General features: G+C 54.9%; 1 protein-coding gene across 1 annotated transcript in view; it reads right to left on the reverse strand.

Moving 5' to 3' along the window:
• The window catches only part of FOXO6 (forkhead box O6), a gene marked incomplete at its 5' end in the record, with an annotated part of 21,484 nt that overhangs the window by 2,092 nt on the left and 4,934 nt on the right, over window positions 1–14,458 (reverse strand). Inside the window, one exon of the mRNA XM_008581619.1 lies at window positions 5–447. Within this exon, the coding sequence (XP_008579841.1) occupies window positions 5–447 (443 nt within the window). The remainder of the gene's footprint in view (window positions 1–4; window positions 448–14,458) is intronic.

The following is a 14,458-nucleotide window of genomic DNA, read 5'->3' on the forward strand; positions in this document are numbered from 1 at the left end:
CGACAGCGCGCTCGCGGGGCTCGGGTACATAAGCGGCGACGACGGCGCCAGGGCCTCCAGGGCCTCGTCGTCTTCTAACTCGGCCGCCTCGCCGAGCAGGGGTCTCCCGCCGCCGCGGAAGTCGGCCCACGCCTCGTAGTCGTCGCTGGCGTGCGAGGCCGGGCTGGCGGCCCACTTGGCCGCGGCAGGCAAGGGCCCTGGGGCAGGCACGCCCGGGGGGCTGTCGTCGGGACTTCGCTCGGGGGCCTGCAGCTGCTTCTTCTTGCTGGCCTTGCCCTTGATGGGAAGAAACTTGGCCCCGTTGTCCATGGACACTGCCCTGCGCCGCGGGGTCTTGCCTGTCTTTCCGCCCTCAGGGTTCAGCATCCACCAGGAACTCTTGCCTGTGCCCTCGTTCTGCACGCGGATGAAACGGGTGTGCAGCGACAGGTTGTGTCTGATGGAGTTCTGTGGCCGGAGACAAGGGCATGGGTGGGAAGTGGGAAGTGAGGAGGCCATGGGGAAAGAGGGGAAAGTGACGGGAAAAAGAGGGGGAGAAAACAGAAAAAAAGTGAGAGGGTAAGAGAATGGAGAAGAGCCAGAGGGGGGAAGGGGAGGAAATAGGGACGAAAGGGTGAGTGGGGGTGGGGTGGGGAACATGTGTAAGTACTAGGTAGGACAAAACCAGCATACCCGTCCTCTACCCTAAAACCCCACCCACACAAACACAGACACTGCCCAGAGGGTGGGGCTGGAGCTTTGCGCCTAGTTTTTCCCTGGAGTAGTGACCAACTCTGAGGGCCACTCTGAGCCTGCAGGGACCTGCAGCAGGAGAGCAGGACCCCCTCTCCCCAACTCAGCCAAGCCCCACGCAGGGCCAGCCAGGCTGCCAGGGCCCCCAGCAGATTATGTAAGGGCTCATGCCGCCGCGGCTCATTTGTCCGCCCCCCTCCCTCCCAGCCTGGCATGGCGCCAGGAGCCCGAAAACCCAGGGCTCCAGAAATCAATCTCGCGGTGACTGATTAAGCCCTGTTTAGAACTAATTGCTCTTTCGTGTGTGGGGAGAATAAATTACCTGCTTTAATTTCGTGTCTTTTAAATGCAACTGCAGGTAGAGAAGACTGTTAACCCTTTGCTGGGAAGGCCTGGCCAGGGAAAGCAGAATAGGCTGGGGTTCTCCAAGGTGGGAACAGGCCCAGGCCCGAATCTTTTCAGAGATCTCCCCCCACCCCCACCCCCAAATCCTCTGAGCTTCTGCGAACTCCACACAGGTCTTGGATACCATCAAGCCCCTCACGGGTCAACCTTTGGCCAAGGAGATCTCAGCCCCCACCCCTGCTCAGTGCCTGCCTTTAGGCAGCCTGCCCTTTAGGCAGCATGTAACCCACCCTCCCTTCCTGTTTCATCTGACCCGCTGCAGCTCTGCCCTCAAAGCCCCTCCCTGGTGGAGCCTTCACAAAACCCCACAAAGTAGGTGGCATAATCACGTATACAGACAAGAAGACCTAGGCTCAGAGAGGTGAAGTGGCTTGCATAGGCTCCAGAGCCCTTTCTGCTGTCCCTCGGTACCTCCCTGTGCTTCACCTTGGCCACCCCCGCACATATCCTCCTCTTAATTTCTGCTGTGCCCATTTCCAGTGCTCCCCACGTTACTGCCTGCTTTTGCCAGGCCTGTCCTGGGGACAGGGGAAGGCAGGGGTGTCCACAGCTCCGCTGACCTGGCTCCCCACGGGAACATGGAGTAGAACTTCAGCTGTGCCTGCCACACCTCACCTCTGGAGCCTCCCACCTGGTGGCCTCAACTGCCAGCTCAGGCACTGCTGCACAAACAGCATGGGCTTGGGTATCAGAAGGCTGGGCAGACGCCTGGCTCTTTGGCTGCCTAGCTGTGACTACGGGCTATTTACTCAGTTTCCATGTGCCTCAGTGAACTACTCTGAAAAAATGGGATACATTCAGAAACCACCTCATAAGGCTGTTAGACTGTTACATGAGATAATGTGTGTATGAGTGTCTGGTGAACAGACCAGGTGTGCACAAGTGTTGGTTAAATCCCTCACTCTAGCCAGAAGACTTCGTCTCTTAGGTCACCCAACTGACTTGCTCTGTCTCTATCTCCTTAATATCATGCCCCAAGTATAGCTGTGTTGGGCACCAACGACTCTGGTTAACTGGAATTACCCCATTTCATATTCCAGGGAAGGGAGGTCCAGAGGCATGATGTAACTTGCTCATGGTCCCACAGCTAGGCAGCCATGCCAGGCACCACTCCAGCTCTGCCCAGCTCATGGACCTGTATGCCCAGCCACACTCGTGACACTGTTCTGTGAGGGTTCTTCCTCCTGCCTCCTTCCTACCAGTCCCCAGGAGGAGGGGTCCTTCCTGCTGCCCAGGGTACCCTCCCACCCCTCTCCCGAGCTGCAAGTACTGACCTGACTCTTCAGGGCCCTAGGCTCCCTGTTTCTGGCACTTTCTGGCCTTGGGAGGTGACAGCTGGGGCTTGCCAGCCTTGCCCTGGCCTGGCTTCTCCTGGAGACCTGAGAGGAGGGGAACTAGACCCGCAGAGAGTGGTGCTCCCTCAAGTAGATAACCTCTTCCCTGTTCCTGCCCCTGCACCTGGCTCCCCAGCCCCTCCCCCACACCTGTGTTCAGGGTCCTTGGAGGCTTGGGTTCTCCTCCCCCACAGGACTGTCTGGCTTACAGAGGCTCCACCTCCCACCTCCCCACTTCTCCAGCTGGAGGTCAGTATGTGCCAGCCTAGTTCAGGGTGCTGGAGGTGGGGAAGGAGGAAGGACATCACCCGGTACCAGCACCTAGTCAGAACCTGCCTATTCAGGCCTGGGCACTCTAAGTACTTTATCTTACATAATCATTATGTCAAATTCCAAAGAAGTCAGGGATTGTGATCCCTATCTAAAGATGAAGAGAGTGAGGCTCAGGGATGTTTAAGTGAGTTGCCAAAGTCACACAGCTCCTTAAACAGAGCCAGGTAGTGATCTCAGGTTGGTTTTACTCTGAGGACATCACATTCCACTATGGGAGAGGGAACCAGGTCGGAGAATTCCCAAAGAATCTTAGGAAGCCAGTACTCTAGTGTTCCTCAAGCTTTCTACGTAAACTATCTCTAGAAGCTGGTGGCGTGGGAAAGCTTGAGACATGTTGCAAGGTCAAAATCTCCTACAAGTCTTGTGCTTTCTTTTTAGAATTCAAGGGAATTTTGCATGTACTTTGCAATACAACCACATTTTCTTTAAAAACATTATTAAAATGTTTTGGATAACCACAAAGACATGCTCCAGGCCTATGAAGGTTTGCATCCTTTCCCCCTCTGTCCCCTACCCAGGCAGGTATCCCTGAGAGCTCAAGCCCCAGCCTGAAACATGGCTGGTCCACCCCAGGGAGAAGAAAGGACTTGCCTAAAGTTGTCTAGGACCGGGTGTCAGAGCACAGAAGTGAGCCTTGGCCTCCTAACACCCAGCCCGGTGGTCTTCCCACTCTACCAAGTCTGACCTAGGGCAAGTCCCTCCTCCTCTCCAGCTCAGTTTCTCTAAACTGATGAGAGGGGCCAGTTGTACACTGGGGACCTTTTCAGTGTGACACTGAAAATTCTTGGAATCATCCAGTTCAGAGGTTTTCAAACTTTTTTCTTAAAGTAGCATAACTCTTTTCATAAATGTAGTCTACTGCAAAACTTCAGTGTTACACACACAAGCCATTGGGGTGGGGCAAGGAGTACCTGGAGCCCTGCCCACTCAATACCCACTCTCACAGAAAACAAGGCCCTTGGGGAGGGATTCTGCAGGCCAGATGGATGGGGCAGTTGAAGCCTAGAGGAGTGCCATGCCTTACCCAAGTTCATCCAGGGAGATGGCTCAGAGCTGGGTGAGGACATAGGCCCCTGACTGCTGAGCTGGGCTCTGTACCAGGTGTGCACCAGGGCTGTGCCCATGAGAGAAGCCTGGGACCTGCAGCCCAGTCTGGCTCCTTGGGGCCAAGCCAGCTGGTATCAATCAGAGCTCCCCACCAAGATCCAGCAGCAAGTGTTGATCACAACTCTGGCTCACCCGCAAGGCCTCCTGGGAGGCCAGAGGCCAGAGAGGAGGTGAGGAAGGCAGAGGAGGGAGATGCCTGCCAGGCAGCAGTAACCAGGGCTCCCTCTTGAAGTTACCTAGCAACTCACCACCACAGCCACGCCCTGGCATGCCCAGGCTCCCCTAGGGCCCAGAGCTAGGCCCAGCTTCTGTAAGCCTCACACCTCGCACACCTACATCCAGGTTCAGAGCATGTTCCTAGGTGAGATAGGACCTCCCTGATTCGGGGTCCCAGGGAGACCATCTGGGGGAGAGGGAAAGGACAGTGGGTTGCATCCCATGCCCCCACACCATTCTCTTCCAGAACCTGGGCCAGGGAGACCAAACCCCCAGGGCCTCATCCACCAGGGAGAGGAGGCTGGCGCAGAGCTAAGTGCACAGGCACTGGTGTTGGACCTCAGTTTTTGTGTCAGCTCCAACACCTATAAGGGGGCAAGATGCTCTGAAGCTCAATTCCTCCAGTAGCTACCTGCTTCCACCCTCGCTTCCCTACGGCACGCCATGCAGCAGCTAGAGCAATCTTTTAAATAACTGGGATCACGTCTAGTCCTGCCCAGACCCCTCCAATGCCTTCTGTCTCACTCAGAGTAAAGAACAAAGACTTTTCCAGGGCCCACCAGAGCCTCCAGGACCTTTCAGATGTCCTGCTCCATCACTCCCTCCTGTTCCTCAAGCCTGCCAGCCACAGTCCCACCTTCCCCGATACCTACAGATATCTCTCAGCTACTTCAAGTCTTTGTTCAGCTGTCACCTTTTGTAATGTGGCCCATCCTATCTGCTCTTTTAACAATTGCTCCTTTTCCCTAGCATTTCTTGGTCCCCTTACCCTGCTCTAAATTTTTCTAAAGCAATGATGACTTTCTAAATTAATATATAATTTATTTATCCTCTGTTTCCATTATTTATTGTCTGGCAGCCTTTATATTAGAATATGTTTCATGAGAGCAGTGGTTTTTGCCCATTTTGTTACTGTATCCCATGTGTTTGCTGCATACTAGGCACTTAAATGTTTGTCGAGTGAGAGTGTGTGTGTGTAAAGGGGAGTAAAACTGTGTCATAGGGAGAATTAAAAGACTGCGCAGAGTGGCTGGCACACAATCAGGGCTTTTCCCAACTGGGCTAAGAGAACACTGGAACATGAGAAAGGCAGGGGGGTGCAGGAAGGCAGGAACAGTAAGATGTACAGAAGGAACTGCAGAGAGGAATAGGGCTTCTGTGAGAGCTGAGGGAGGGCTCCCAGGGAGAATTAAGCAGCCGCCCTCTCCAGCCTCCACCCTGCTCCCCAGATAGACTTGGATAACCCAAGGCTTGCTCACACCAAGGTCTCTCACAAGGTCTGTGCCACCTGGACCAGAAGATACTCCAAGAGCCCCAGTGGGAACAGAATAACCTCATCCTTGCTGAGGGTACCTCCCTCACAAACAGGGTCTGATCCATTTGGTGGCGGCAGCTCATCTATCCAGTAGGACACCCTCATCTATTCCCAGGACACCCTTCACCCACAAGCAGTAATGCATTCATCTGACAGCACAACCCCATTTATCCAGCACACCAGTCCCATTTATCCAGCAAGTACAACCTCATTTGCTAACAGCACTCCATTCACCTAGGGGCCCCCTCATTTATCCAGCAGGACACCCTCATTTATCCTCTGAGTCGGTCGCTCTCCTTCCTCCTGTGGTGCGGCTGTGTTGTCTGACGGTGCAACCTGACTGATCCAGCAGGACATCATCTCCCCTGCAACTACACTTCATCCCCTGACAGTACAACCTCATTTATCTAATAATGCAGCCTCACCTTGCCTCCAAGTACCACCTCATTCCCTAACAGTACAACTTCGTTTATCTTCCCGTACAACCTCATTTCTCCTCCCAGCACAGCTTCATTCTCTGACAGCTCAACTTCATTCAATCTTACCTCTCCAGCCAGGGCCTGCCAGATCTCAGGGGGTGAAGGGAGACTGTGGAGAGATGAGAGGTCTCACCATTTGCTGAACCCTGCCTACAGAGGGCTGCCTGGCACTATAAGAAGGGCCCATGGAGTTTGAGTTCTAGGTGTTTGGCCTAGCCAGAGCTCCACTCTTGCCCCACTTTGCATCTTGTCCCCACTAGGGCTAATGAGAGCCTGCAGGATGAATTCTGGGACGTGGACTCCCATGCTGTCTGTGCCTCTGATCCTGTGATCCTGGGGCAAATTCAGTAGTGTGCTGGTAAATGTTTAACAACCAGCTCTCCAGAAGAAAAATACCCACTTGATTTGATTTGTAGCTTTTGCTAATTTCTGTGGTATAGACACATGGTAGTCAATTTTAAGCTGCCAGCATGACATCACTGAGTGCAGACTTGGGAAGAACTGTGCACGATCAGTACAAGCCAGCTCTAGCACACCACTGGCACGTGCTTCAAACACTGAAGCAGAAGGGCACCACCCCCTACATGCCAGATGCAGGCTAGGTTCTTTTTATTTTGATAACTATCCTGTGAGTAGGTACTACTATTTTACAAAGAGGGGTGTCTGATGCTTAGGTGGGTTGGGTGACTCCTGAGGCTATGAAGCTGGGAAGTGACAGAGCCAGGTTTGGGTCTCAGAGCTATTAGATTCCAAAGCCAGGATCCTTCCCACCCCCACCCCCAATGTGATAGGGGACCCTCTGCTTTGCTGCCCAACTGAGTGGCCATGCCTGCCTTGGCTCTCAAGCCCAAGATCTTCTGGCTTTCATCAGAAACAGAAGACCCAAGTCCTGTGTCCACCACCCACCACCAACCCTGCACTACTTCTGGCCTCCCTGACACCTGGGGGCTTCCAGGGTCCTCCAAGTGCAATCCTGGCTCTTGTGTCCACCCATCCAAGCCAGAGCCCAAGGTCAGGTATGGATGCCTCTCCAGATTCTACCACAGTCCAAGACTCAGCTCAGCCCCTCCCTCAGGAGACTGACCCTGCAACCTCCCAATGCAGATGATGACCCACCTCTTCTTTAGTTCCTCCCCAGAGCAGGGCCTCCCCTGTAAAAGGGATAACAACCCAAACATCTGCAGGGATAGATGGGACCTGGATGAGATCCCACATGTCAAGAATCTCAACCCCTCCCTGTCTTAGAACACCAAGAGCAGCCCCTGTCCCACCCTTTGCCCCTCACCCTGCTCGGGGGCCCCAGCCTCGCCCAGGAACATACACCGGTGTCCGACAGAAACAGACACCCTGAGGGTCAGTTGCTCTGCCACCTGGGGAAAGCTGGGGTGCTCAGTCCAAGCAGACTTCCTGGCAAAAGAAGTGACCTGGATGACCTCAGAGGCCTGAGGCCATGTGCAAATACTTGGCACTAGGGTCTGTAGTGGAGGAGGGGTGGAGGGCAGGTGGGGGCATAGGGCCCAGGTTGTTGACAAGTGAGTGAGCTCAGGATCAGCGGTCAGGTGCCAGGAGAAACCAAATGTCCAAAGCAAGGCAGGAAGTCAAGGGTCAGGCCCTGACACACACACATTCTCACCCTGCCCCCTGCCCCACAGAGAGAGCAGAGCTCACACACCCAGCCTTGGCAGCAAACAAACCGGCAACAGAAGTCCAAACTCACCACTGCTCAAAAGCCCATGGCTCCTGGTCATCCAGGGGCTTTAGTCCAACTCCAGCCCAATACTCAAGAGCCCTCTGATGCCCTCCAGCCTCATCACCCCCATTCCTTTAGGCCCACCTAGACCTCCGGCCACCCTGTGTGTCCACACCTCCATGCCTTTGCACATTCTGTTCCCTTTGCCCTTGCCCCTCTCTCTGTTCTACCAGTTCTTGCTCCTCCTTCAAGGCCAGCTTTGTGGCACCTTCCTAGCCCCCTCTGGAAGCCCCAAAGACAGTTGCTCTATCCTCAGATAGTTGCAGAGATCTAACTGCAAAGAAGAGTATAATTGTGCATGAGTCTGACTCTGTACCTGAACTTTATGGGGCAATCCTTGGCTCACAGGAAGTCAACAGATAGAGTGGAGCCCTCAGCAGCCACGAGCCACTCAGGCTGGCATTTCTATGTAGTTTCTGTTCAGCAAAATCTCAAGCCAGAGCTCCTCCCTCCTGGTTTCCTCTGCCACCTCCCTACTTTTCCTCAGCACTCACTGGCTCCTTGGGAGAATTCAGCAAAGCGAGGAGGACAAGGACTACCACTTACTGAACATTTATCATGTGCCATGCACTGTGCTTGCACTTAACAATTATCTTATTGAGTCTCTGTAACAACCCTCTGAGTAGGTTTATTATCACTATTTTACAAGTGAGAAACTGAGGCTCCAAGAGACAAATTGACTTGCCCAAGATCACACAGCACAAGTGGTGGTATAGAAATTTGCACCCGGGGCCCTTGCTCTTCCTCCTGCCCTGAGATGCCTCTAGGGAGGAGCCCAGGCCAGGCAGAAGTTCCAGCGTGAGCCTGGGGTAGAGCAGGAAGCCATCGACATGGCTCAGCAACCCGTCCCCAGGCCCTTCCCTCCCTCATCCAGGATTAAACAGAATCCCTAAATGCAAAGCCATTCAGACTTCTCCCTGTTTCTCCTCTCAGTCTGAGCCCCCTCCTTCCTTCTGCAGGCAGCACCTCCCCACTCCCCTGCCCCAGGCCCTGGGAGCAGCTGCGGTGACCTCACCCAGCCCTGCCCTGGGCCCGGCTCTAGGGAGGGCCCAGCAGCTGTGCCCCAGCCCTACAGGCTGGCTCCTGGGGGGTGGGGGGAGAGGAGGAGTGGGCACTGTGCCAAGAGAACCATCTGCTCTCCCAGGGGCATGGCCACCCGCACAGACACTGGCCTTGCCCCCAGGGGCCGCCCTTGGTCCTCTGTCCCCATGCCAAGGGCCTCCAGGAGCTGAGGGCAGCCCACCCAGACCGGGCACCAGCCCTCATCTGCCATCTGTCTTCTCCTGGAGACTGAGAGGTCCTTGCAGGACACGATGGAGCACCAAGAATGTCCACCAAAAATGAACAAGTGCTCAGGGTAGCTCTAGGGGCAGAGGCCAGAGACCAGGTCTCGGTATGTAAAGCGCTGCTGCCCAGCCCCAGCCTTGTCAAGCTAAAGACCTTCGATCCTCTCTGTCAGGGCCTCCATCCCCGCACATCTGCTCAGCTGGCAGGTGCCCCTGGCAGAGGGCAAGCCCCTTCCCCCAGGGCCTCAGCTCTAGTTACAAGAAGAGGAGGAGGCAAGGCCAGCTGAGGACAGAGGGAGGGGATAGGAGGGAGAAGGAGGAGGCCTCACAGCTTCCCAGAGTATTGGGGGAGGGGAACTCAGAGCAGAGAAGGAAGGGCTGTGCCCAAGGTCACACAGCCTGCCAATGGGGCAAAGAGGAGCCAATATCCAGGGTCAGGCAGCCCTGGGTTCAAGGGTGATCCTGAGCAAGTCATTTCCTTCATCTGTAAAAATGGGGGGCTTTAAACCTGCTTCTCGGGCCAGCCCGTGGCTCACTCAGGAGAGTGTGCTGCTGATAACACCAAGGCCCCAGGTTCGGATCCCATATAAGGATGGCCGGTTGGCTCACTGGGTGAGCGTGGTGCTGACAACACCAAGTCAAGGGTTAAGATCATAAAAAAAAAAAAAAAACCCTGCTTCTCTCCCGAGACCATGGGGAAGGCTCTGGAGGCTAGAAAGCAGTAGGTCAAACTAAGGGCAGGGGGAGCTTGGACATCCTGAATATCTGACACCTCAGGCACAGGGACAGGAAAGGGAGGCATTAGAGGAAGGACTCCTCCACTTCCCCAACACACACAAACACAGAAGTGAGTGTCTCTTAGGGGCCCGGGCCCAGAGACCCTTACCCCATACAGCGCATGGGGAGGTGGTTGCTTTCCTTTCCCAGAGCAATGAATAACAGTAATGATATCTGCCAAGATTTCTTGGGGACTTCACGTGTATCTTTCCTTTAATTCCCACAACAAAGCATGGTCATAGTCCTATTACTATCCCATTTTGTAGAGGCAAAAACTGAGATTCAGTTGCCTAAGGCTACACAGAGGGTAAGCAGAGCTCTGCTCCTCCAAGGCTCCTAACCACATAGCTCGGTCTCACCTCCAAGATTCTCAAGGAACCAAAGGGTGCTGCACAGTGCCTCAGGCTTGGCATCTTGGACTCTTTGGGCCTCCACCCTCTCTCAGGCTCATCTTCTACCCTGTACCCCAGAACCAGGCCCACACTGGGCGCCTGAGCCAGTCTCAGTTCCTGTCCACTCTCCACACCACTCCTGAGTGATCTTTCTGCCCGTGTCATTCCCATCGCCACAGCCTGCAGGGCCAGCTCCTGGGCGTGCCACCCAAAGCCACTCACTTGCTTCCCCAGCCTCAACTCCTGCTGGGCTCCAGCCAGCAGAGTCAGGCTCTGAGAGGCTCCCAAAAGAGACCTGAGGGTTTTGACCTCCTTTGTCTGGTTCTTCTTCCCCATCTCCAAACACCCACAGCTCATTATCTGGCTGTCCATCATGACCCTGAGCAGTTTTTATCCTGAATCAGAATCGGTTGTCCTCATCTATGGTCCCAGTTTGACCTGCAGGCACCTCAAGGTCAGGGAGCCAGTCCAGCTCCTCTCTGAGCAGCACTGCACAGTAAGTGCCCAGTGGTGTAGCCCTGAATCACAGAGAACAGAGCAAGCTGCCATCAACCCTGGGGCCTGCAGATCAGGGGAACATCAGGCTGCTCTGCCTCTGCCCTCAGGGACCCCAATGCCACTTCCCAGGCTAAAAGTCAGAGGGCCAAACTCCAAGGGAGAACAGAGAGATAATGATTGGAGGGAGGGGAGTGGGAGAGCAGACAGGAGGAAGGTCAGTTTAGAATGGCCTGGCAAGGGCACTGGGCTAGGGTGGAGTTAGCTCTGGGGAGTTTCATTTCTGCCACTTACAGTGGGATACTGTTCAAGCCTCTTTATTTCTCTCATTCTTAGTTTCCTCGTCTGCAAAATGGGGATGGTAACAACACCAGCTTCGAAGGGTTGCTGTGAAAGTTAAATGAAAGAATGTATGTAATGTAAATTCAGCACATGGCAAACTGAATCCTGGTCTAGAATAGATCAGTGTGGCGAAAGGGAGGGTGACTGGAGAGGCTGACTGGGGCTGGTGGCCAGGCCTCGAGTGTCACACTAAGAGCCCAGGACTGGATGGAACAGCACTGAGCTGTACACCTGCTCTTCTTCTCTCCTCTACCAGATGGGGGGATCTCTGAGAGTAGGGCTGTGACTTTCAATTTCCTCACCATTCCAGTTCCAGAGAGGCTGGCTGAGTATTTACACCTGCATTCCCCTCCTCCTGCAGGCAGAGGCTCTCAGTAGCAAAGCACATCAGTTCCATTCTCTATCTGTGACCGTACAGCATGATTACTAAGACATGGGGGTGGGCACACATGCAGTGTGGTGGCTCAGTCCCTTGGAGCTGACCGTATGGGGTTTAGATCTCTGGAGGACCCAAAAGGAGTGAGGGGGACAGGAGTGGGCTTGACCTGGGCAGTCTGCTTGGAAAAGAAGCTGGTCCACACTGGGAGAAGAAGAGCGGACAAGCAGGAGGCCAGAAAGCCACCATCTAAGATGGCTTAGAATAACTCATTACCAGACACACCTGTTAAGATATAGAGTCCAGTGCCCACCTGCTGAGAGACTGATATAGAGAGTCTGAGATAGGGACTGGAAACCTGTGTTGCTGAAAAGTTTCTAGGTGACTCTGATCATCAGTCAGGTTTGTGAACGACTAAGGATGTAAGGCAGGAATTCTCAAGGAGATGAGCGGGGTCCAGAATCACCTGGAAGGTGGGTCTTTGTTCAAACCACCCAAGCACCTTGCCTAGTTTCTGAAGGGTGTCCCAAGGGATCAGCCAAGAAGAGTTGAGAGCTACCTTGGTAAGCATGTAACAAAGGCATGTGTAACAATGGCATAGGCTAAGAACACCAGTGGCAGGTGTGAAAGTAGCCTGAGATCAGAGGCAGCAGGGCAAGTGGGAGGGAGGGCCAGGCCCAGCAGAGGGCCCAGGGGTCCCAATAGAGCAGTTCAAGCTTGGTTGGCTCCCTGGGGAACTCAGGAGCCCATAGCCTGAGATCAGAGGCAGCAGGGCAAGTGGGAGGGAGGGCCAGGCCCAGCAGAGGGCCCAAGGGTCCCAATAGAGCAGTTCAAGCTTGGTTGGCTCCCTGGGGAACTCAGGAGCCCATGAGGGTTGTGGAGCAGGAGAAAGCTTTGGCAGGAGGGCTGGCTGGTGTGTGGGACTGAGACAGCACTGGCACTGGGAGATGGAAAAACATGGTAGAAACACACAGTTCTGCATCTAAATCCAGGTGCTGCCTTGTCCCAGTTATGCTACCTTGGCCAAGTGACTTCATCCTTCTGGGCCTCCATTTCCTCACCTGCAAAATGGGGCTACTAATGTGTAACTGGCAAGACCCAGGGAGAATGAAATGAGAAAATTTTTGTGAAGTGCCCAAATAAGTGCCTAGATGTTAATTCTCTTAATTCTCATTCCCCTTCCCACAAGAGGCACCCCCTTAGAGACCAGAAAGGTTTTTCTCTGCAAAGAGGGAGGCCCTGGGGGGAGGGCGTGGGAGGCCCCTCCCCCACACGCCACCTGGCCCCCCTCCCACCTCCACATATGGGTTGGGGGGTGGGGAGAGGCAGCAAACAGCCAAACCCTCCCAAACAGGAGTTGGTTTCCATGGCAACCAGGGTGCCAGGAGAAGGGTGGCACTCCAGATACAGCTGTCCCCCTGAGCACCCTAGCCAGGCCCTAGAACCTGAGCTAATGCCCACTCAACACCCTGAACTCCCCACTTGCCTGCTCTGGAGGCCATCTGGGACTGCCATGAACAGAACACTCCTTTCACTGTGCCCAGAGAATGTTGCCACCTGGGTACTGTCACAAGCAGGGAAGACATCTCTAAGCAGGAGTACCAAGTTCAAGTCCACCCACACCTGTACTCACATGCATCCACCCATGAGGAGTCCTCTCAGCACCACATGCCCTCTGTCCAATGAACCCCTCATGGCTCCTAAAACCAGAGGTTTTGTAAGTCACAGCACTGAAAGGATGAGAGCCAGGTTAAGGCCCTTTGGACACAGAAGAAAATACTGAGGTCCAGAATGGGGGAGAGCTCTGCCCTTGCTCTCACATACTGATCAGTTTCCCCCACAGGTACTCAGTCTACCCCTCACCTACCCCTGACTCCAAGTGACCCCAAAGGGCTGAACTATGACACCCAAGTGCTGCTCTAGGGAAATGGGCCACTGTTGGGGAGAAAGAAATAAGTCCTAACAGCTTTAAGACTTGTCTACGACAGAATAGGCAATCCCAGAGGTGGTGAGTTCTCAGTCACAGAGAGTGTGGCAGAAGGGGTTGAGCTGGGGGAGGAGGCATGAAAGTGGGTGTTGGGCTTCATGAATCCACCTCTTCAGTGACCTAAAGTCCCATTTGGAGGTGGAGGGAGTGGATGCCAATGCCCCCACCCTCTCCTGTTCCCCAGTACCCACCCCCGGGGCTGGGAGGCAGGTCCACAAACTGGAAGTAGGGAAGGGGTCTGGTGAGTCAGCTGGGAGGTAGAGAAACAGTGAGGGGGGGAGGGGACTCCCCTGCTATAGCTGATGCACCCAGTCACCCAGAGGCTCATATCCACACACACAGTCCAGAACCACCCCCTCAACCTTCAGACAGAACAGCCTCCACAGCTCCCAGGACCCCATGTGGTTATCATCACCAGCCCCCACTCAAAGAGAGGGGAAGGTGGGCTGCAAGGAGCAAGCCCCAACCCTTTCAAAGTCCAAACAGGAGCCCTTCCTTCCAGCCTCCTCCCCAACCCCCAATCCTACCCAACAGAAAGAGCTTGCGTTTGGAGTCAGAAGGGGATTCAATTCGCAGGTCTGTCACTTCCTAGGTATGTGACCTCAGGGCAAGTCACTGCCCCACCTGGAAAACAGGGATGCTGACCCACCTGGAAGGATGGTGGTGAGTGAGCGATGGGACGTGCACTTGGCTAGTGGGAGCCTCTGTCCTGGCCTTCCTGCCCCTCTGGCAGGGCCTCTCCTGTGCCTCAACCTCCCTCCCCTCTATAGTCAGTCCCGGGGCTAGAGCCCTCAGGGCGCACAGAGAGGGGCCCGACCCGCAGAAAGTGGGGGCTGGGGGCCTGAACTTTCGAACCCACAAACCCCCCGCGCCGTTCATTACCTTAACTCGAGTTAAAAATAACCGTCTCATCTCTTTAAATTAGTCTGTCTGCAATTACCGCCTGGCACGGCGCTGCCCGCCATCGTCCCGCTGGAGCGGCGCCAGGTGGCAGGCGGGGCCCTCACCCTGTCTGTCGGTCTGTCTGTCTGCCGGTCCCCCCCTTCCCTCGCGACGCGGCCGCCCAAGGGGCCTCCCGGCGGCCCTGCCTCCCGAGCTCCCCAAGTTGCGCTGGGTGGGGGCGGGGGGCCCA

The sequence above is a fragment of the Galeopterus variegatus genome, unplaced genomic scaffold (genome assembly GCF_000696425.1).
Source record: "Galeopterus variegatus unplaced genomic scaffold, G_variegatus-3.0.2 Scaffold2408, whole genome shotgun sequence".
Classification (NCBI taxonomy): domain Eukaryota; kingdom Metazoa; phylum Chordata; class Mammalia; order Dermoptera; family Cynocephalidae; genus Galeopterus; species Galeopterus variegatus.